Below are 23,601 nucleotides of genomic sequence, written 5' to 3' on the forward strand. Positions count from 1 at the left end.
CTTGTCGTCTGCTCGCTTGTTTCCGTTGGCCGCAAGCTGTTAGTTCGCTCGGTGCGGTCATTTTTGTGCCTGGCGAGGCCATGGACGACAACATCGTTGAAGTCATTTTTAAGGAATTTCTGGAGTCCTCCGACAGTGAGGACAGGGAACCCGATGCCGTGCTTTCCTTCACAGCAGCACAGTTATTACATCGTGGTTCAGACCGAGACCGATCGACAGACCGCAATTCACCAAGTTCCCGTACAACTGAAGCGCTTTTGCTAGATATTTCAGCTTCGAACTCAAGAGGCTATTCAGGTTGCCACAAAAGACCTTAGAGGAACTCGCCATTTTCCCGGATAATGATGCCTGATCCGTCGATGACAAGAAAACAATGTCCCTAATAAGGTCATAGATGTTTACAAGCATCGGCAGCGCGCGTCGTCTGCTAGCGCCGTGCACCACTTATCTGCACCTCCTCCTCGGAGGGTGCCGCGGTTCTTTGCACTAGAGCGGCACCACGAATGCACCAAAATCAATCGCGGACGAATGTGCAGGGACCGCTGTTGTACCGCTGTGAATCGAGAGCTTTGGTGCAGCGCACCTTGAACCGGTTCCGGCGGTGCAGAAAACCACGGCTGAATCGAACGAGCTAATATACTGCAGACTAGGCCACGTGATTCTCATAAACTGTCAGTGGGCGAGTACACAGTCTTACCTTTAGCTAGGACACCTGGTATATTCGGCAAGGTATACCCGGAGCATGTGGGAAACTCCGATTCAAACGAATTCAACTTTTATTCTCTTCTTCCTCCTCCATCATATCTCCTTTAGGACGCTTTAGGACGTTAAACCCTACAGCAGTAAACACATCTATAATAAGCGCCGAATTTCATCGCGGCCCTGGTTCACAAACATGGTGGCATTCGAAGTGTTATGACAGTACGATGGGTCGCATCTAGGCAACAGGCGTCAATGCGAAGAGTCCCTTTACTTGCTGGAAATATTTTTGCCAGCTAGTGCCGTCAAAACCTGCGCATAATACGATGTAATTTACGGATAGCAAGAACAACAACAAAAAGAAATTCACCCGCGTCTAAGGCGAGCGAGGGAAGATCAGCAAAAGCCGCAAAAGTATTTATTCGCACTACATTGGGCGGTTGCGCCGCGAGGCGTGCACGCCCCGCGCTTTCGTGTCCAACGCCAGCCTGCACAATTGGCTTCGATTAGTTATGGTGGCTGGCATAGATTAGTGACTGTGCCACGAGCCTTCATGTGCCGGTGATGCATGCATGTTCGTTAACCTTATCGCGCCGAAACGCTTAATCGAAGAATTCCCCGCATGCGCACCGTGAAAAGAGCAGCTCACATTCGCCCTGCCAATCGCGGAAGCGGAAGCCACATAGACCTCCGGTTGTTCTAAAACCTTATGCCGCTTCCAGCGCGCACACGGAACAGCAGCGTACGAGCTTCCAGCCATGATGCACCGCGCGCAGGCGCGGTTGCAGTTTTCCGACTCGAGATTTTAGCGACCGTCGTCTTCCGGTTGCGTGTATCGTCTGGCGAAAGTCCCTTGCTAGAAGCATCTTTCTGTATAACTCTTCGGTTGCTCTAAGCGCGACCGACGCGTTCCTTGCGAGTATTGGTCAAGCGTACGCTATTGCGGAAGCCTGTGCAACGTGCAGAGTGATCCTTTTCCCATCGAGGTGCGATCGAACTCCTCCCAGTCGCGTGTGCGTCACGGACACAGTTCGCGAGGGAGGAGGAGGAGGAAACAACTTTATTTTAACGCATTACATTAAGCGTTAAGAATGTCTTGGGCCAGGGTCACCAAGGCCAACTGATCTTGCAGCTGGTCAGAGGCTAACCAAGCCCGCCACGTTGGGGGAGGTCAGCGTGGTGAAACCGGAACTATCGAAATATTCAGCCGACGCCTCCGCTAGACAGCGCCTACTCTCGCTAGAGGCTGAAACTTTTTCGGATCCGCATACGGGGATGAAATCCGACTTGATAAAATCGGGGGAAAACCTCGCATTATACGTGGTTTTTTTACAGTACATGCATTAACTGTGTACTTGCCTACAGCTTCACTTCAGCAAATATAATAGGCATCAATTTGCTTTGGAACTGAAGAGGAACCCCTAATTTAAGACTGCCAATAATTTTGTACTCAAAAGGGCATCAAAAAATTTTTTCACAAATTTTGTCAATGTCAACTTACAGTGAGCACATGATGTGCACATGGGAACATGATTCAGTTAATGAACGAGAGTCCAGACACTTGCTTTGTTAACAATGGCCATCTGCTCCTCCTGCGGAGCAAGGCAGTAAAATGTAGCACTTAGCGCATACAACTTGAGAGGCATTGCACAAAGATAGGATGATCTTTTATTTGTGTCTCAACAGGCAAACACAAAAGTACACATGCATAAAACAAACCAAATTTGTATCATCCTATGCCTGCATGGTAGGCTTCGTCAAATAAAGGCGATATCAAAAGCAGACTGTGTGCTTGTATACGCAAATACAAATGGCATTATTTGTATATGATATATACATATACATATGTACAGCAAACAAAAATGACTTTCCATAAATGCATTCTTAAAAGAGCTTGAAAATCAAGGGAAAAACTATTATATCACTTTCCAGCACAGCTGCGCCACTAGTCGATATGGGCACAAATTCATGCACAAAATGATTATCAGAAATGATTCACTTGAGAGGCCTGCCTGAGCACAACCTGGCACCGGGAGCCAACTGTGGCCTCCGACAGACACGAGCCACATGGCTGCTAGGCATTCCCTGACTGCCTTGACTATATTCTTGTTTCAATCAGCGAGGCTGAATGGACTTGATTCACAACTAGATGTGCTGTAAAATCTTAAAAATCTTAAAAGCAAGAGGTAAAAATAAGGGTAGTGCTCTGTTTCTCTCCTGGCCTGGGCCATTGCACTGATGCACTTGCAACACTGAAGGAATGCATCGGTCAGGCTTCCATGTGCTACAGAGTTGATTGCAGTCCTTGGCAAGGTTGAACAGGCTCAATCCAAAGCAGGACATGGCAAATTAAAAGGTGCTAAAAATTCACAAAGCAAGCTTAATTCTGTCCAGATTGCATGCCTTGGCTAAAACAGTGCATTAAGGGGCTGGCTGTGCTGTGAGCACCACATGACACCTCACCACCATAGCCCAGGACAACGCACACACTCGGAGAAAATCTCTAGACTTGCACGCAGCGAAAATGGCTGCATCTTGCAGGTCAAGCACAAGGTGAAATGCTTCCTCCAATTACTTTTACGCAGAGCTACTCACAGCATTAAGTTAAAAAACGGACTACAAGTTCTTCAAGAACCAGGCTCCGTCTGTCCCTTGGGTCTTGCCCCAAACCACTGCACAGGGAGGGTGCTGGGCATACCCCTTCTCCACACATAGCAGCAGAGGTGCTGGTGCAACACACGCTAGGCAATGATGTGTCTGCCTATGTGCTGGAGTGCGGTGCTCTGTCAGTCTTGTGCAGCAGGGCACTTTGGTGGCAGGGGAGAGGGCGCTAGCTGGGAGTTGCCACAGCTACCTGGACAACAAAGCCCATCTGCAGCTTGGCCTCGTCAACACGTGTCCGATCTGAGAGCAGCTTGCCCCCAAAGAACCAGCGCTGGTGGCTGGCTGGGATGCCCTCAAGGTCCTCCAAACGCCGCTTAGCTGCCAGGATAGTCTCACCCGTGCGCACAGCCATTTTGGTGTCCTTGCCAGTGGTGGAGAGACGGAGCTTGAGAAGTATCTCATGGCCTGCGCATGGCTCGCTCTCCGGGGACGGTGACTCAGCATCACTTGCATCCTCCACCAGGTTGCCTGGTGCACTCAGACAGTACACAGGCAGCTGGTACCGGTTGCCAAGCTCATCGTAACAGTCAAGCAGGGTCCCTACAAGCATGAAACCAAGCCAACGCTTAGGGCTACTGCCATGCACGAGTCGCTAAGTAGGGCAAGTCACGAGGTTATTTAGTAATCAAAAGTCAATATTCTAGAGTTCTAAACTTTTAAGCCTGCAAAGATATCTCAGAATTTGCACTTTCAGGAGTTCAGGACTTTTATAGTCAAGTATCACTTCTCGACGTACTGTGCAAAGATCATTTATTCAAAAAATGACCACGCACACCAATTTCCATGGTTGCTAATATGACATCAGTGTAACGAATTTTCACATGCAAAAAAGAAAAAAAAAAAGCAATAAAATAACACACGTGAAAGATCATCTACCCCCAGACATCTGCCATGGGTCCCCCCCTTTACAACAACCACTATGCTTTTAAGAATATGCAAAACGAAGTGAAATGGCAAAACCTTACCATAAGAACTGAAACTGGAGGCTAGTAGCAGCTTGTAGACTGCAAAAATCAACATTGCTACAAGTATCTAATAAAAGAACAATAAAGGATTTGAAAATGTGCTGTACTGATAGAAGTGAGAACATAGCAAGTTTGCGTGACCATCCATCACAAAGGCTTCATCACATTTTCTAGAACCACGCCGATATAAGGGGTTGATTATAATACCAAGTAAACGGAGGCGGTTACAAGGAATGCTGCAATATTATTCAACTACATACAGAAGTTAAAGCTAAAATAAGTAGAAGCGAGTTAGAATGGAATGTTCTAGATGAAAACTAAACTTTGTCACGTATGTAGACAAAACAAAAGGCCCATAGGCACTTTCATAAAAAATTGCTTCCACTTCATGGCTGCCATCAATTGTCTTTTAAGTTTGCTTTGAACCTCCTGTACGCATGAGGTTGCTTCTTCAAACTGAAGAAACTAAATAATCGAGCTCTGGCACTTTCGAGATGCCCAAGCTGCACCACTAGTCTCTGCAAGCAGATACAAGTGTTGGCTCTTACACTATTAGCTATGTAGTTTTCGTGAGAGCCACTCCCCATCAGTCACCGCTTTTTCGCCTCTCCCTCACTGAGCGTTGGGCCCGTAGTTAATGATTTGTCTCAGGCACCGATTTCTTGCGCTCGGAGCTCAAACCAAGAACGAAAGTGTCCGTGGGGACCACAAACATTACCGTTGGGGAGCGAGATGTTGGCTCCGTCAATGATGGCTTGCGCGAGTGTGAAGTCGTTGGTCTCAGCGGCGTAAGCGGCCGCCTTGAGGGCATCCCAAATTTCTTTGCGGCCCTCGAAGGCTGGCGCGGTGTCCCAGAACTCGTCCCGCTTACTGCGTAGCTGGCCTTCCATGAGCGGCACATCACTTTTCCACCGTGGCTTCTCATGTCGGAGCGGTTGGTTCTTCCCTATAGAAACTATAAGAATTAATGCAATTCTAAGTAAAGCTGAATACACATTGTGCACCTTGAGAAACAGCAATAGTAATGATCTGCTTCCCCCACTGCGAGTTTTCCAAGTGTCAAAGGGTTTGCTAGACAAATTATTTTTCTTTTATTTTTAAAGACAGCAGCAAAATCAAACAATCCACACCAACAGCTAACTGCCCACTCACGTCCTCAAATCAGAAAGTTTCTGCGGAAGGCTAAAAGCATAATCAAAGTGCACAGGGTAGGCAAGATGAATGCGCGAAACACGAGTTTTTCATGCAGAAAGACGGTGCACTTAAAGCATTCAAAGTAAACATGAGGATTAGTCGCGCTAACAAGGTGATGCCACTACCCGCTACAACTAAGGAGTAATATGAGACCACGTATAAGGCACCCAGTAGCACGGAAATCGACCTGATATCTGCCGAAGTTCAATATTTAGGGTTAAACTAAACTAGTGGCGATATTACCAGCGTTTACACTTTCTGCATAATACTGTGTGTTGGATCCTGACACCTCCTCCAAAGTTTGAACTAGGTGTTTCCGCTTAGTACACACTAAAGTAAATAAAACGGATAAACAACAACATTTTCTCTGAATTACTGCCTCTTTTCCGACTACCACAATTTGCAAACAATGAAGTCCATACCAGTTTGTTGTAAGTTAGTTTCATCGGTGGATTCAATACCAGACGATGGTCTACTATTTCTGGTGCCAATGCAACCGCCCATCGTAATACTTTACGCCAACAAACATTGTTACTTCTAACATTCATAGAAGCTTAGTTTTCCCAGCAAACGCCATCCTCTCAATCTTGCGCAGCTGACCCAAGGGACACCACCGCGCACCGCAGCCGAAATATTTCCCCTTACCCTCTTCTCATTTTTCTTTCACTTTCACAAATAAAAAGAAAAAAATGTACAGTACGTTATGAGCAAAATACAAATTTGCTTAAAATAAATAAAATATAATAGCAATTATATAGGAAGTAACTCTACATAATTTGCTTTTATCTGCACTATTTGTGCGGTCCAGTACCCGCGGCTGAGGCACATGTTACGCTCTGAAGCGGGAGCGTCTGCTGCCATGGAAGTCTCTGTATTGTATGAGGATGACGCCAAATTTCAAGCAAAAGTCTCCAGTTGTGTGAATGGTATAGCGATTCAGGCACTTTCTGGGCAGCTTAACTAGCTGTAGTGATTTTTGTTGGTATATGCTACTGTTAGCTGATTATCTCTTACCCGGGTGCTTTAATGTAACTTGGCTCTACTCCTTGTTACTCCTTACGGACAAATGCTTAAAAGGCTCAAAACTCTCATTTAAGGTTTACTTATGAGCGTTAGGAAAATACGAGCGTAGCTCTTTTACACGAGCTTATGATCAGCCTCGAAAGACGTCTGAATCAAAATTGGTTTAAAATTAATGGTTTCACCCTTAATTTTTCTCGCAGTCATCAAAGAAGATGGGGATCAACTGTTGCGCACGATTGAAAGCATGGAGTAAGTATGTGTGTCGTGACGCCGCATGGCGTTGCTGAACTGTTAGCATTATTCTCTTGTAGACCCATCTTGACGCATGAAAACCCCGAGGAAAGGGTTGCCGGTGTGAAATTTATCACAAATGTCCTACAAGGCCTTCCCCAAAGATGTCTTTCAAGGAAGCAAGGTAAGGTCTTTGGCGTGGTTAAATGCTGAGCTCTGTAATGTTAACCTGTCCGGTTCCGAATTTCAGCTATACCTCTGCTGCGCTACTATTTCAACAAGCTGGAAGACCACCCATCTATGAGTTCGTTCGTCGTGCGTGGCTTGTACGAGTTAGTGGTAAGTGAGCTGTCGTTATTCTTGTTAAAGGTACGTTTTACGGCACCAGGTGGTGCATTTACATTGGCTGCGCTATGCATGAACTGCGCAATTAACGTGTTATTATAGTATTGTTCCTGAAGCCATATTCTCCGCCAGATGCATAATCGGTTGCCCGAACAGTGTACCATTAATCAGATTGTGGCATCAGTGAAGCGCTTCAGGTTTGGTGAACAAGCAAGTATTAATGTGTGTTAACTTATTTTCAAAATTGGGCCCTACGTTTTCAGATGCTTCATTTGGGTGAGTTCGTGCTCCTTGATGAATATTTTTAGATATAAACAACACTGGGATGAGACAAGGGAGGAAGGAAATGCTGAAAGTCTATGCCGTTTTGGTTATGACATTATGTATGGCGAGACACGAATGTAGTGCAAGAGAAATGAAGACGCAGGAAGAAAGACAAGCGCAAGCGCCGACTTCGCCTTCATTTCGTTTGCGCAGCATTCATGTATCATAATGAACCAATTAGCCTGAATTGCCACCTTTCATCTGTATCATGAGCCACGAACAAAACAAGGTGATTAGCAGAAACAGTTTCTCAGTCTGATCCTGGGTATACCTTTTAAAGAAATGGCTACTGTTGGCATACCAGCATTTATTGCCAGTCAGATAAATTGTATAGGCTTTCACAATTTAGCCAGAGTTACTGAACATGACATAATACATGTGGAGCGGTTAAAGAAGCAGGAAAAGAAATCATTGATAGCAGAAACAGTTGCACAGTGCAGAATTGAGTCTGTTACATGACAGATAAAATGCAGTATCACTGGTATGCAAGGGAGTGATTGTGTGCTGTCATTTTAAGTGTTGCATATTGAACCTGGGTTAAACAAATCGTATGCAGTTTTTCACTAACTATTATTGCAGGTCAACCAGGGCCCTGTTGATGATGACGAAATTGAGAAACTGCTTCAAGACCTCTTCTGTGAGGCTCAAATGCCTTGGTTGCTCCAGGCTGAACGATATATTGTGTATAGAATGCTGGCTTACATTCTGCTTAATTACACATCTGGTGAGTGGTTCAGTGCATGTCCAAGAGAAAAAAAAAGTTTAATTGTAGCACGCCTTTTTCAGTCTATGCCTGAACACCCAACACTTCCCAGTGCTCAATTCTATAACCTAAAAGTAATTTACATTCTTTAGGAAAGGTAAAAACAAAAAAGCACTATTTGGCAAGTGTTGTCAGGACAAATTGTACTGCTTTGAATCCCAGCCGCGGCGGCCGCTTTTCAATGGAGGCAAAAAGCAAGATGCTCGTGTTCTGTGCAATGTCAGTGCACGTTAGAGAACCTCAGGTGGTGGAAATTTCTGGAGCTCTCCACTACAGTCTCTCTCATAGCCTGAGTTGCTTTGGGACATTGAACCCCAAACCAACCAAAGTATACTATTGACAACGGTAATATAGATGCAAGCATGAACCACTGTTAATGGAAGGTATGCTTGTGCCTTGAATTTGAAATAATCATTATTGACTGTCAGTAGCTCATATAGGCTATTCCATGTAAGTGAAACGTGCAATAGCCTGCATGTGCCAGTTCCCTGTTCCATATATGGCGTCTTGTATACAAGCAACACTTGCTGTTTGACTAGTTCATTACATTTTTCATGCCTAAGAAAATATGCGCACAAAGAGACAGAGCACAAGAACAGGAAAGATAGGACCTTGTGCTTCGTCCTGTCAAGCTTTTTCTTCTTGTGTTTTGTTTCTGTGTGCTGGTTCCCAGCTTGTCTTCATGCTGTTTCACTCTTTCCAGTGAGACATGCTTATGCGACTGTAGCAGAAATTTTTTGCAAAAGCCTGTTAGCCTTAAATTTGCACTTCAGGTGGCACTGTTCCCTCAAGTGAGAAGTGGATAAAATACCTGCTCTCTTTTACTTTGTTACAGCTCTGCACAAAATGGGTAATAAGTTTGTGCATTCCTGCATACAATCATTTGAAAATGAACGGGACCCAAGGTGCCTCCTCCAAGTGTTTGCCATCATTCCAATGCTCTGCAACGAGTTCATTCTGGGTGTGTCTTCTTTTTGGAGTTTCTTGGTGATGTTGACTGATAAGCTGGTTGAGTGTTTCAGCATCACATTTCACAATGTGAGGACAAAAAGCAAAAAAAAAAAGGGGGGGGGGGGGGAAGAAAGGGAAGAAAGGTTGACCAGGATGAGCACTGACTGATGGCTAAGTGCCGTTTGCAAAGACTTTTTAAATATATATGTGCCTTTAAGTCGGTGTGCTGGAACAGCCGCCACTCCACAAAACTAAACTTGGAAAAAAAATATTTCTCTAGATAGTTACAGGAGAATATCATATTCTGTCAGAATACATTTGTCACCTTGTGCCTTGCAGCAGTGGTATATACTATGTGCAAAGGTAATGTTAATGTGCAACATGATATGTGAACATTGCACTATGTTAGCACTCATTCAAAGTACCGTGAAAGGAGTTGGGTGTGCAGTGTTTTTGGGAGCATGTTCATCAAGTTCTTGTAGGTTTAAGTGATAAGGTCTGACATGCTGGAAGGTAAGAAAGGCACATGTTAAACTAAGAGGTTTGGCCACATGTTAATTCACACATGTGCATATCTCTGGCTGGGAATAAGTGTGTTTATGTAGTTTCCTTTCTCTTTGTAGCGAGCCAGTTTTAGATTTTAGGTTTTTGTTTCTAGTTTGATGCTCTGCACATGCACCTGTTTGGGTCTGTAAATGCCTCTTCTCTTGAGCCCAAAGAATGCTGGCCGTGGTACACATGAGTGCATAGAGTGTCAGATTGTTACACTATTTTCTATGAACCTAACAGGTTAGTGCAGTGTCCTAATACTCCTTTGTAGCATGTGAGGAGTTGTGTTGTGTCCCACTTAAATATAGCAACCACTTAGGCAAAATTTGAAAGGAAAAATTGCATTCTATAAGGAAGATCATAGCATGCTGCTGCTTTATATCATGTTGTGTAAACAAGGATATTCTCGCTTCACAATTACCCCAGCAGTTAGAATTATTTGAATTAGTTTGTCATCTTGCTGCAAGCAGAGATGCACAACCACCAAGACTTAGGGCATCAAATGCTACATCAAGTAACGTCTTCTACAGAAATACTGATAGTTACTAAAATTTTAAGCAGTCAACAACCCACCTGCAATCTCTGCTCAATATTACACTAAAACTGCTTGCTTTTGTGCCTTGAAAAGGCTTTCAACATAGCATTACCTTTTGATAACCACACCACCTTATGCTTTGTATAGCTCTGCAAGTTCCCAAGTGTAAACTTTTTCATTTTGTTATTGACAAAAAAAATTTGTTAACAATAATCGGCTGACGATTAAACTATAGCTTGAGCAGTGTGACTAATGGTCAGACTATAGTTTGACTGACTGATAGGTCATTGATTTTCATTTTGATAATCAATCGTTTAAATTTTTGAAAGTTTGGTCCTACTTGTATAGACCTTTGCATCAGGTGAGAAGGATGTTGAAACACCTCCTCTCTGGGCTGTTGCAAACTGGTTCTGCTGCCGCTTCCACCATGCTAGCGAAACGTGCGCACGACAGCCCAGAGAGCAATGTGGCGGCATCCAGGGAGCCCTCGTTGCAAAGGTCTATACAGCACCCTAAATAAAACAGCAGTTTTTAAAAGTTGCGCTAAAATGTCGTACGGTTGAAACTTGGTTTTATGAAGCCTAATTATATTGGTCTCTTAATTTCAGCCAAACGATTGGTCATTAGGCTTAATATATGCATATACTACTGTCGAGCCCGCTTATAATGAACGTGACTGTCATGCGAATTGTGTTCTTTGTACCTGAAGTTTGCAGTGAGTGGACTAGCTCATTTAGAACCAAAAGGTAGCCAGAAAAAAAGTGATGTTTGTTTTAAAAATTTTATTGTGCACATTTTTTGAAATCAGACCCTATCGAGCCACTTTTTAAGCTCTCCAATATGCAATCATGCTCCTGACCGAGAGACCCTTACTGCGGGCGAGCTGCTTAAGGGATACAATAATAGCGATAGCAATTGAGGTGCTCCCGGCAGCTGGTGGTGGATATGCAGCCTTGTCTTCGGCAAGGTTGTAAAGATGCAGTGGCAAAGCTGCCACAGCGCATATGCATGTGGTATATGCATCAGCTGTCTGCACATTGCCGGCATGCTGCAGGAATTTCTGATTGGGTAGGTGAGGCACGCTTGTGTGACCCTATGGGTCAGCAAAGCATACCTCTCGACTGGTATTCTAACTTATGAAATCGCTCTCATTTTTTGATCACTGGTTGTGAGCAGTAAGTATGCTTTCAAAGCTGCCCCCGTCTCGTACTTGCCACGCTTCTGTTTTCATTTAATGCACTTTACCTAATTAACCAACCACGTGCACTGATTGAACTTGTAGCCTGTCAGGGAATGCTTGACTGGCAGCTAACTGCAATTTCAGAGCTGGCATTTTTATCGTTTTGTGCGTGTATGGGCGGGGAGATGCTTTCTTGGAGGGGGGGCATCATGGGAACTGGGACGACATGCACTGTTGCAGTGCTGAGAGGAAGCGTGCATTTTTGGACTCCTGCGGAAAGTTTACAGTACCTCCTTGCTTGTTGTAACTGAATAGCGTGGCCATGGTCGTTCATTTGATCTGAGATGCAGTGCCGTAGCCCTAACACACAATTTGATGGTGGCTCCACCCTTTTTCATATTAAGTGAGTGTTCAGTAACCTCTGCCATTATAAGTGGGCTCAACTGTATTCTAATTTTTTTGATGCCAACTTCACCATGAGGAGACTGCATTGTTCTGGCAAGCTTTGAGAACTTGAGAACTGTGCGATACGTTTTGTTGTAAGCACACAAGTTTAAATACTTTATTTGCAGGAAAATAAGCTTCTAGCTTTCTCAAGATGTTTTTGTGCAATCCTTGTCAACTTCTGAAGTCAAATTTTGAGATGTATTGCTAAAAGGTTTAATTAGTCGTTGGACTCGCAGTGCCTGGCAAGCTGCTGGTAGCATTTTCTGCATTTCTTCTTGAATGCAGAAGCTTAGTAGGCTCTTCATAGATTTGCCTTCAACTTCATTTTTTTAAATGTTGCCTTTGATGCCTATCTCACTTTTGTTTTGAATTCCTGAATATTTCTCTGTCTGCAGCTGTCATTCGTGTAAAATGTTCTCTGATTGCATGGGGTGCGTTTCAGTGACACAAGTTCTTTCACTTTTCGTTTTTAGGTGTTGTCTTTTCAAAATTGTTATTTTTTGGTTATAGAAAAAAAAAAAAATCAAGGGTTTCCTTTTTTAACATTGCAAGCTGATGTTTAACTAGATTTAATGTATGCAATCTTTGTCAGTTCAGTTTTTACATGGACAGTTCTACCTGTTTGCCACTGGTTAGTTTAACAAACTACATAAAACAATCCATTGATGTTGGGTTGGTAGTTTTGTTGGCTTTATGTTTCTATATTTCACCAAAGCATTTGACACCATTAATCATTCAATTTTCTTTAACAAACTGGAAACTTATGGCATTTGTGGTCTTCCCCTGTGTCTCTTGAAGAACTAGCGCGACTGAAAGCAACGTGTGTACATTTCTGGCACTTTCTCTGAATCCAAAACCATTAACCAAGGAGGACCGCAGGGGTCTGTTATTGGGCCCCTGCTCTTTATTCTTTATATTAACAACCTTCCAGCTCATCTTAATCAAGCTCATTGTGTTTTATGTGAAGATGATGCCACTGTATCGATATCTGACAAATCTATTTATTGATAACCTAATTTCTGCATTAAACGCTTTATTAGAAGTGGTGTGTAAATGGTGTCAGAATAATCAGTTGATCATTATTGTTCAGGAGTAGCCATAAATCAATTGGTTTTGTCTCCACTTTATTGCTTGACTCACACAAATTACTCCTTCTGTGTGCACTAATATTTTAGGCATTATTTTAGACCCCACACTTAAGTTTTCCTGCCACATCACTCATCTGAAAAAAAGTGTGCATTTGGTATTTGTGTGCAGATTAAAGCTTGCCCTTATTTTCCTCAGAATACATTGCTATCATTGTACTTTGCATTTGTTCAGTCACATCAGTTATTGTATTGTTGCTTGAGGAACACTTACTCAATTCATATTCCATCTGTTCAACATATCAAGAATCAGGCCATCCATATTGTCAAAAATATGTATCGTTCCACCAATACTATTTCATTACTTCATAATAGTTGAATACTATCAGTTCATAACCTTTTTCAGTACACATTAGGCCTTTTGCTCTTCAAGTTACTTGATAATTGCATTTCTCACCAGTTCATTGACACCAACTATTTACTTAATGATAACTGCGCTCTGTTCGCTAGTCAGAATAATTTATTACTTCCGAAAGCACGCACTAATTATGATGAAATCACATCATCGCTTGCAGCCATTTCATTTTGGAATGCTGTGCCACCCTCTTTAAAATCTGAATTTCAGTCGACACCTGTGTATCACTTTAAAAATGCACTTGAAGATTTTCTGCTTGATTGAGACCTTGTTTAGGTTGTTTTCTGTCTTGTGCATAAGTTTTATTCGTTTCTAGCTCATACGTATGCTCTGTTGCTTGATCTTTATGTTGTTCTCTTGGAAATCTTGCCTATATTTTATCTGCTCCTAGTTCCACTCGTTCATGTAATATTAAACAAGTGTCCCCGTGTAGTCTGTGACTTTGGGACCCTTGTCTGTATACTAGCACTCTTCTGTTTGATATTTTGTAACCAATAAAGTTTGATTTGATTTAATTTTTAGTAATAATTAACTGTACTTTCGTTTAAACTTGTAAACCCCATTCTCTTCCAGGTGAACTAGAAGAGTCGGTATTTGATGCGTGTGCATGCTATTTTCCTGTGGACTTCAATCCCGTGAGTTTCAGCCCTTCCAATATGATTGGCTTTTGTATTGTTGAAAGTGATCTTATTGACTGATTTTGGGATGCTAACCTTTGCAGAAGCCACTTGTTGTTTCTGTCAATTAGGAATATTTGTCTACTGAAATAGTATGTCAAGGTCTTAAAAAAAACAACTTGTTAGCTTTCCAGTGCAAAATACTATGGGCTAGTATTTTGCAGGGTTATGCAAAAGCTTATATGAAGTGTCATAATTGATGGAAATAGTAAATCAAAATGCTTCAAGTTATCAAGTAAACTTATAAAAGGTCATGGAAGTAAAATTGGAAACAAAAAATGATGTCACTACTGGTGATGTCACTACTGGTGACTAGATATGTCTGTGCAAAAATGACAGACTTCTAGCCTGCTCAATATTTTACGAAAAGTATTCATTGCGTTCAACATGTTGCGTGAAAAGGCCACCTTATTTGTGACATGAAGGATGTGAAATTCACCTGCAATGAAGAAATCACTGCTACAGGTGCAGTACCACACTGAAAAAGCGGCAAGTTCACTTTATGCACATTTGTGTAAATAGTACATCAAAGGGTTAAATGCAGACTTAGTTGGGTGCAGCAGGGTGAACAGTTGCAGTGATTTCCCTTCATGCTCCCTTGCTTTTGTGAAGGCACCCCATTAATTCTTAATGAAAACATTTTTTTTTTTTTCACACTGATGCCTACCAAAAATGATACCACTTGCTCTTCCGTAAGCCCACCCCTGCACCAGGAATTTAGGCACCCCCTCTTGATTTCAATTCTTGTGTAAAGCTCTGGACAATTGACATGAAACTCAGTAACAGATATCACATTGGTATTTGGAAATGAAGATAATAAAGTGATTATTTGGGTGAAGACCTTTTCAGTTCATGCAACCAATGCAATTGCTTCTTGACACTGTGACTGCACTGCACTTATTGTGTGCCATGTATTCACTGAAAGTACTGGGTCCTTGCTCTATGCCAACAGCTCTAGACATGGTAATAGTATTGAGTCTGTCATATTGTCAAGAAAAGAAAAAAAAAAAAAAAAAAAAAAAACAGGCAGATGGCTTTTTTTGCAGCCAGTGTTTCAAGCTCCAAGTGTGCATATGTCACTTCAGCTCCCTCATCTTCAAACCAAACCTAGGGTCACTAAGTGGCTTTAGTCTTCCTATCAGGATATAAAAACGGAATGGCACTGGTAGGCTAAGTACAAAATGGAAGCAGTATAAGCAGCAAAAGAAAAAAAAAAAGTTGAGTAAGAGAAGGGATTGGGTGATGGAAAAAAAAAAGAGGGACAAAAGGTGAAATTGTTTCACATGAAACCATGGCAAAAACATACTTTTACGGCATGTTAAACAATGCTTTTTCAGGCACTGTCCAATCTTGCTTTGATGTGATCTTTTTTTGGTGTTTTGGCAGCAGAGAGGGTGCTTTTGGGTGCCTATATCCACTAAAGGTACAAGGCAGTAATGCGTAGCATGGGAGCAGTGTGATTTGTTCTGTATAATACAGTGCTTGTTTGCCTCGTTCACACTTTGCATTATGTTGGCTATGGCAACATTATTTCAAGAGCGTGATGCTGCTGTGGCAAAGGCAAATAAATCTTTTACTGTTAAGAACCTGTGTAATGCCCGAGTGAGTGTCTGGAGCATTTTTGTTTATCTTACCACAGCCTGTCTTGTGTTATTTATTTTCTAGATGGACCTATGTAAATGTCATGGCTAAACTTTTTCTTGGACAAATGACAGCCTTAATTATTCAGCACTTACAATTAACGAGTTGGTTCACGTTCATAATGCAGAAGAATGCAAAGGAAACACGAAGACAGACAGGCACGACAAAGATAAGCATTAACTCGCAACTAAGGTTCATTGTCATTCTTGTCCATCTTCGTGTTTCCTTTGTGCTATACTGCATCACAAACTTGAGCTAGTGATTAGCATGGTATACTGCAGCTTCTGGTCTGTGAACTATGTCTGAAAGGAGTGCATTGCCATTCTGAAATGTTGGCTGTTCAAGACACAATTGCAGGTGACGTCAGTTCACCCCTGTGAGGTGAACTGCACATTGGCATGTCATAATCCTTGGCTTGAGATTTCAGTTACAGCTACCTAGTGGTAGTAGTATACTAGGGCCGCACTGGAGCACAGCATTCCTAGTGGTAAGAGTGACGATGACGATGAAGAGTGAGAATGACGATGAACCTTAGTTGCGAGTTATTGCTTGTCTTTGTCGTGCCTGTCTGTCTTCGTGTTTCCTCTGCATTCTTCTGCTCCAATGTTTGAACATATATTTTGGTTGCTTTGCAGCTTCAATGTTTTTCAAAACAGGGGTGCCAATATTAGGCTGCTCACCTAGTTGTGGTGCATGTCATGCATTTTCCAGAAGCTGTTTCACAGTTTGAGTATTTACAAGTGTTAGCAGGCAATAGGTAGTGTTTGATGTATATCAGGTCAGTGTATGTGTTCTGGGGTCTCCTAAAGCATGCTATTTCACTAGCTTGAGAATTAGTAACCAGAAAAAAAAAGAAACTTTTAGCCAAAGCTCTTAACTACAGCTTGCATGCAAAACCATGGTGTCTCTCTAAATGGCACATCATATATATTTTTTTTTTCATAGAAAGAAGTTTTCTCATTGCCTTTTTTGTAGCCTGGAGAGCAGGTTGGCAGCATTACCCGCGAAGAACTGGCTGAAGCATTGCTAACTTGTCTGACGGCTTCACCTGGTTTTGGGAAATATTGTGTACCATTGGCTGTGGAAAAGCTGGAATCTGACCTTGCTGTTGCAAAACTGGACTCCTTGAAAGTTTTAGTAAGTAGCTTGGCTTAGCCCATATGCCGATGTCAAATGGTGTCCCTAATAAGTGTTTGTGATGCTTTGCAGATTCTTAATTCAAATAGAACCCCGCAATAGTAAACTTGGATATAGTAAAAACTTGGATATACTAAAGTGAAACTGAAGTCTCTGTTCATCTTCCATAGACGACTATACATTTTTCTCCCTTTATAGCACTAAAGACATTTTTGGTAAAAATCGGGTATAGCAAAGTGGTGTTTGGCCAGAACGATGACATGGCCCACGAAATTTGGCCCACGAAATGATCACCGCACGCCCGCTACCTAGAATCGCGAGGCAAATTTCTTTTTTTTTTTTTTTTGTAAGAGAAAAAAAACAAAAACAAAAAAGAAACACCGAGTGTTCTGTTTTACCACCAATTTTAGCAGCACTTAGGAAAAAGCTAACTTTACGTAGACCTTCGAGTCTGAAGGAAAGCATGCAGTGTGTAGGAGAAAAATAGTAAGTCTGGCTACAAACATGTAAAGAAAGCGACATGACAGAAATAAGAGTAAAAGTGAATCAAGTAGGGAGAGAAAGAAATGGCCAAACATTTGCAGCACTGTGCAGCGCAAAGCACGAGGCAACGGTGAAAACAAGTGGAGGCACAGCATGTGTGGTTTTGCCATGCTTAACTGTCACGTGCATTTCTCATCTATTGCCTCTTAAATGACAGAAACAGTGGAAGACGACGCCATTTTCATGCAAGGCTTTGGTGTTTACATGAAACTAAACTCGCTTGTATTCGTAACTACATTGCATTCATGCTAAAGATGTACTTCCACGACATGTAAAGAAAAAATTCTTAAAAAAAAAAATTGCAGAAAGAGATAAGAGAAGGATGGAAGGTATTATGGAGTGCTTTTTCATAATGTTACGGAATGTGTTTAGTAAGTACCCTTTAATTTCCAGACAGCATCTTCAGGGCCATGGCATCACCAACAACTGATACAGTATAGATCTTTGCTGGTCCGAATGACTTTACTATAAAGGGGTTCTACTGGGTTTCAGCTGTGTCGGCCTGCTAAGAATTTAGTTGGTTAATCTGAAAAAAATAAATTGGTTAAATAATGATTTTTTCTACTGACTGTTGATGAGTAGAGGCACTTTTAAGCCTTGGATCATGTTATGTGAACTTTCTGCATAATTCTCTAATCTCAGCATTAGCTTTTTTTTCTGCTGCTGGAGTTGTGCTGTAAATAAAAGCAGCAGGGAACATTTACTGACCATTTCTTTAACTGGCGTTTCAGTTTCAAATTTGCATTACACTCAATAAAACAAAAAAGCCAAGCACTTGCTTTATACATGATCTACACATCTAATGCGGGTTTGTAACTGCACATTGTTTTGTCCTTTACAGATTCGTGGAGCTGAAGTGTTTCCTCCTGTGTGCTTTGTTAACAAGACAATACACATTTGGAAGCAGATACACAATTTGGTAATGTGTATTGTCCTCATTTGACTTATGTCTAAATATTGAGCGTTCAGTCTAACCGTGTTTTTGTTTTTGCAGGTATTTGTAAATAGACAGGAGGATGCGATTCCAACAGCATTAAGCTGCCTCACAAGTATTTCTAAGGTCATCTCAGAGTATGACAAAAATGTGAGTTACTTTGTTTTAAACGAGGAGAGCAAAGACTTTTTGAGTAGCTTACTATTTGTTATTTTTTAATGGCAGCTGTACAACCTTCTAGATAGCAATATGTAACCTGTTATGTGACAAGGGTAGAACGAGAGAAAGAAGATGGCTACACAGTATGAAAGAGCATTGAACAAAAGGTACAGGGGGTGAAGCCTCAGTTCGCAAGCAGAGCCAATGTTTTAAAAGGGGCTTATCTTCGTCTGGGCAGCGCAGTTATCACTGGCAGGGGTTTAAATACGCTTTTGCTTCTAAAGAAGAAAAGCTAGGGTGGGGGAGGGAGGTGGGGGGGGAAAAGAAATTAGGCCAAGGAGTGAAAAAATGTTTGTTTGGTATGTATTTCTCAGCCTGGAACCGGTGATCTTGTGGTTTAAAAAGGAAATAAAAAGCGACAGCAGCAGGAAAAACTATAATGTGGGTTGAATGATGAGTGAGCACCTAAAGCAGCTTCAATGCTGACACGCCTTCCTTGAAAGGGGACAAGTCATTCCACATGGTCCCGATAAAGAATATAGCTGCAGGGGAACAGTTAACAGTTCTCAAAAGCTTTCAACTAGGAGGGGAGAAGGACAAAGAAATGGAATAATAAATCAAATGAACCACACGTGCCAGGTCCTGAAAAAGTTCAAAAGCGAACCAAAGTAGGCAATGATAAAAATGAAACATGCATGGAAAAACACGTGTAGCTTACGCTACTGCGGAGGGAGGATAGAGTGTTCACGTGCGGTGAACAAACTGTACAATTAACGCGATATATGATTGTTTTCCCGACTAATTATGGTGCAGAGGGAATATATTTAAAGGATTCCAATGTTCCTTTCAAGATATTTATTCCTGCTGGTTCCAATGTTCTAAATTTATGAATTAGATATGCCTTTCTATATTTTCTGTTTCTTGAAGATTTAAAGCCTGACTGGAGAATAAATAATTTAATTTCTTCTAACTTATGGTCTTTTTGATTGAAATGCTGGGAAACTGCTTTCGGGGTGAAACACGAACGATTGGAGTGATCAAAATCACTTCAATCCTGCGTCTGTCAGTTTAATAATCATCGCAGTAACATTAAATTTGCTTCTCAGTCTTCACAGTTGAAAGCCAATTTTCTCAAACACCACAGTGTTGGTGGAAAATGGAAAACTTTAAACTTCCTTGAACAGCAAGCCAACGGATAAGCAACAATATCTACATTTCACCAGTCATCATCTAAAACATTGTAAGCAAGGAATATTTATAGAACAGGTGACACGGCTTAGATGAATGTGCAGTGATGATAATGATTACTTAAACAAACTACATTCATTGAAAGCAACACTAATTCACAGAAACTATCCCGGTAACTCCCTTAAAGCAGCACAGTGACCTACATCAGGCTGCGAATTCCAGCCAACGTCTAGTTTCTTTGCACTGTCCCGACATCAGTTCAGAAAGAATTACAAAAATCGGCGCTCGGAAACAAGAGTTATTAGGTTTATAAAATTCTAAATACAAGAAAAAAAGAATATCGCCTCTGAGCCAGTCTGAGAGAGAGCCCCTCTCCCATTTCTTTCGCCCAGCGCTCGACTAGGCCGCAACCTATGAGAAACGTAGCTTTCTGCTGATGTATCGGAAGCTATCCATCATGGGTGCCTGTCCAACTCAACTTGTAGCCGTGCTTTTTGGCAGCACCATTACCAGGACCGGCTTCGTCTGCTCAAAGCTAGCCTAGCTCACCAGACACTGCTCCACACCATCATTGCGGGGGTGTTGACGAAGTGGACCCGATGGTCAGCAAATCTGCGTCGTCGTTTTGGTGTTCTGCTGGCGTCCATCTCTGCTGCTGCCGCGGATCACTCGAGCGCTACTTGTGCGTAAGGTGGAGACGAAGGAATGGCGTGCAGGAGCTAAGGCGAAGCCTACCCTGCACCTGTACAGGTCCAGCAAGGAGGTCATCTGCCGGTAACGACTACATGACAACTTCCTGGGCAGTGGCCTGCTGGCGGAAGCCCGCTGCGGAGTGCTGCGGACTCGGGTGTGGCGAGCACGCTCCACGAGCGATCTCAGCACAGCTTGTGCTACCTGTGGAGCGTCGACAGAAATGATCAGCCATGTGATTTTGCACTGTTCAGCAATTTCGCTGGCCTCCGAGATCCGAACACATTTTCAGCTGCCTTGGGATTTGAGGGGCCTGAGGGAGGGGAGACCACAAAGCAGTGTCTTGAATTCTGGTGGAAACGGGGAGCCCTGGGACCTCAGCGGTGGTTGGCGACGGCTGTGTGGCCTTTGTGCTTGTAACCGTAGAGCCTGGATAGTGAACCGGCAGACTTTCTTTTTTTTTCTCTGTTCTCCATTAGCAAGCAGACGCTCCACTGCGATTGTTGAGAACACTGCATTTACCTGAGTTTACAGTCCCCCTCTTTACAAGCCCTTCAAGAACACACGCAGAACTAAAACACTTTTTATTTGTTCTCTGCTTAGCAACTTGAAGAACATTCGATGGTAAAATCTAAAGTGCATGCTCAACAAATCAGCGAAGCAGCGCCCAAGCAAGCAGTAAGCGTCACATCAGTTAACGAACTTCGCTTTTGTGTGTCGCTCACATCGGTGCCAAAATACTGATTATTGAAGCGGATTAAAATATTAGGCGCTACGGTTTCCTCGTTATGATTAGGCTTTATGGCATCGGGAAGGTATAAAGAACCTAGAGGCTGGCTGAAATTAGTGGTCTGGCGAACGTCACGACGCCCCTTATGGCCCTCGAAAAAGCAGGCACTTTAAACCGCTACACTGAATGCCAGCCTTCTTTTGTCATGAAGTACTCCAGTGCCCTTCCAAACATAAACAATATTTTGCGGAAATACCCCTCCATACTAACGTGTAATTAACGCCTGAAGAAAATATCCCCGGAGGCACCAAGGGTAACATACAAGCATAACACAAATCTCAGGGATATTCTAGTACATTCTGAACTCGACAAAAAAGCATCCAACACAACCACATCCTTGCTCTCAGCCCAGATGCAAGATGTGCAATCATTTACAAAAAGACATCATGGTTAAAAGTACTGCAAGCAGTTTCACTTTTCACATAAAATCAGGCTTTAATAGCACATCTTCAAAATTTATCCATCTTCTAGAATGCTCCTGCTTTCATAAATAGTACATCGGAGAGACAAGGCAATCAGTGAACATAAGGCTAAATGGCCATCAGGCAGACAGTCAAAAATCTCCTGAAAACAGTTTCCCAGCATTTCAATCAGAAAGGCCATGAGTTTGAAGAAATTAAATTATTTATTCTCCGGTCAGACTTTAAATCTTCAAGAGACAGAAAATATAGAGAGGCATATCTAATCCATAAATTTAGGACATTGGAACCAGCAGGAATAAATATCTCGAAAGGAACATTAGAATCCCTTAAATATATTCCCTCTGCATCATAACTAGTCGGGAAACCAAACCTTGTTCACTGCACATGTACACTATCCCTCCGCAGTAGCATAAGCTGCACATGTGTTTCCAAGCATGTTTTCCTTTATCACATCCTACTTTGGTTGGCTTTTGAACCCTCTCCTTCAGGACCTGGCACTTGTGGTTCACTTGATCTGTTATTATTCTGTTTCTTTGTCCTTCTCCCCTCTGCAGAAAACTTTTGATAACTGTTCCCTTGCAACTCATTCTATATCAGGGCTCTTTGGAATGCCTGTCCCCTTTAAAGAAAGGTGTCTCAGCATCGAACCTGCTTTAGGTGCTGACTCATCATCCAACCCCGCATTGTAGTTTTTCCTGCTGCCGCCGCTTTTTACTTTCTTTTTCAGGCCACGGGATTACCGGTTCCGGGCTGAGAAATACATACTGAAAGAATGTTTTTTCACTCCAGTGCCTACTTTTGTCTCCTCCACCCCAGCTTTTCTACTTCGGAAGCGAAAGCATATTTGAACCCCCGCCAGTGACTATAGTACTGCCCAGACGAAAACAAGTCCCCTTGTTGAAACGTTGGCTTGCGAACTGAGGCTCCCCCTCTACCCTTATTTAGTTCTCTTTCGTACTCTTATGCGACAGTGGCTTAGTTACGATCATGGGCCATCTAGCACTTTTGTTCCTTTTCCTCCTATGAGTAATGTTTTTCAATCATCATGACTTCATTAATAACTTGACAGAGGCTTTAGCAAAAGCACCAGGGGCAGATTTATTTGCAGGGGCACATTAAAATTTAATGTACAATGTTCTTAAGTAGGGACATGTGTTTTCAGCATGCTCATCACATTAATAATATGGAACATGAAAAAATCTGGGCTCTTATCACAAACAGTCGTCTTTTTAATTGCTTATTTTAACCTTTTGTACCCAAGGTTCCTCATATGTTACCTCTAAATATGACCAGGCTACTGTTGTAAAAAATAAGCTTAAAAGGGCTTTAAAATGGTATTTATGGTAATATTCTAATGCAACAGATCTGTAGTGGTGGTCGTTGTGAGTATTCGAGTCGAATTTGAAAGGCCTGCATGGACCCTATAATATAGAAATAATTTTTGAAAAGTGCTCTTGGTGACCTTTCTCAACTGTATAGGGCGACACCTTACTGTGAGTTCGTACTCTCCTTTTCCCATTGACATCAGCCAAGCTTTCTGGTTGTGCCCTCTCATTGGGTGCTTCCAACTGATACAGGCAGGACAGGGGCACGGTGGGGTGCTGATGTGATTTTTTTCTTTATTTTTTTGTTGTGTGCCAGCATACACCAGGTTGAGGGGCAAAGAAGATAGGGGGAAGTATCATTTGTGATTACTGATGCCTTCGGTGTTAGTGAAGCTAGCTTAAAACTTTTTGCGTTGTGAAGAGGACTTTTGGAATGCCAATTGTTTGTGCGTGTTTTCTAATTTTAGTAAACAGCATTTCATGTTCCCTTTATGCTGTGAAATAACAAGCAAAGATAATACTTCCTCTTTTGTAGCAATATGGCAGTGTAATTTGATGCCAGTTTAGCTTTGTGTTTACTTCTCCTTAGTAATCAGCTCATACTTGGCCAAAATTGTGGGTGCTCGAGAAACAAAGGACAATCATTGTCATGAGAATTTTCATATATTTTCTTGCAGGCATTGACAGCACTTTTCAAGGTTGTTTGGAAGGGTAAGTTTTATCTC

General features: G+C 42.3%; 2 protein-coding genes across 8 annotated transcripts in view; one reads left to right on the forward strand and one right to left on the reverse strand.

The window, feature by feature from the left end:
• Window positions 1–2,349: 2,349 nt before the first annotated feature.
• LOC146206471 (ubiquitin domain-containing protein 1) lies at window positions 2,350–6,165 on the reverse strand. 2 transcript variants are annotated; one of them, XM_084591151.1, is made up of 3 exons: window positions 5,945–6,165; window positions 5,047–5,283; window positions 2,350–3,903 (listed from the first exon to the last, which is right to left on the reverse strand). In XM_084591151.1, exons 1-3 carry the CDS (start codon window positions 6,024–6,026, stop codon window positions 3,530–3,532), a joined length of 693 nt encoding a protein of 230 aa, XP_084447277.1. In that variant the 5' UTR covers window positions 6,027–6,165; the 3' UTR covers window positions 2,350–3,529. The 2 variants fall into 2 exon arrangements, with proteins under 2 accessions (XP_084447277.1, XP_084447278.1); XM_084591152.1 differs by having other exon boundaries at window positions 5,047–5,274; window positions 5,945–6,164.
• Window positions 6,166–6,339: 174 nt separating this feature from the next.
• Window positions 6,340–23,601, forward strand: part of Mms19 (MMS19 nucleotide excision repair protein) — a 57,317-nt gene continuing 40,055 nt past the window's right edge. For 3 of the 6 annotated variants that reach the window (XM_084591153.1, XM_084591156.1, XM_084591157.1), the window contains exons 1-11: window positions 6,340–6,448; window positions 6,746–6,794; window positions 6,857–6,960; window positions 7,027–7,115; window positions 8,025–8,169; window positions 9,044–9,169; window positions 13,944–14,005; window positions 16,664–16,825; window positions 18,210–18,287; window positions 18,363–18,452; window positions 23,554–23,587. In XM_084591153.1, the coding sequence (XP_084447279.1) occupies window positions 6,349–6,448; window positions 6,746–6,794; window positions 6,857–6,960; window positions 7,027–7,115; window positions 8,025–8,169; window positions 9,044–9,169; window positions 13,944–14,005; window positions 16,664–16,825; window positions 18,210–18,287; window positions 18,363–18,452; window positions 23,554–23,587 (1,039 nt within the window). In that variant the 5' untranslated portion in view covers window positions 6,340–6,348. Of the gene's footprint in view, window positions 6,449–6,745; window positions 6,799–6,840; window positions 6,961–7,026; window positions 7,116–7,209; window positions 7,398–8,024; window positions 8,170–9,043; window positions 9,170–13,943; window positions 14,006–16,663; window positions 16,826–18,209; window positions 18,288–18,362; window positions 18,453–23,553; window positions 23,588–23,601 lie in introns of those variants that run through there. The other 3 variants (XM_084591154.1, XM_084591155.1, XM_084591158.1) reach the window with 3 other exon arrangements.

The sequence above is a fragment of the Amblyomma maculatum genome, chromosome 1 (assembly GCF_055883805.1).
Source record: "Amblyomma maculatum isolate TAMU_Amacu chromosome 1, ASM5588380v1, whole genome shotgun sequence".
Taxonomy (NCBI): domain Eukaryota; kingdom Metazoa; phylum Arthropoda; class Arachnida; order Ixodida; family Ixodidae; genus Amblyomma; species Amblyomma maculatum.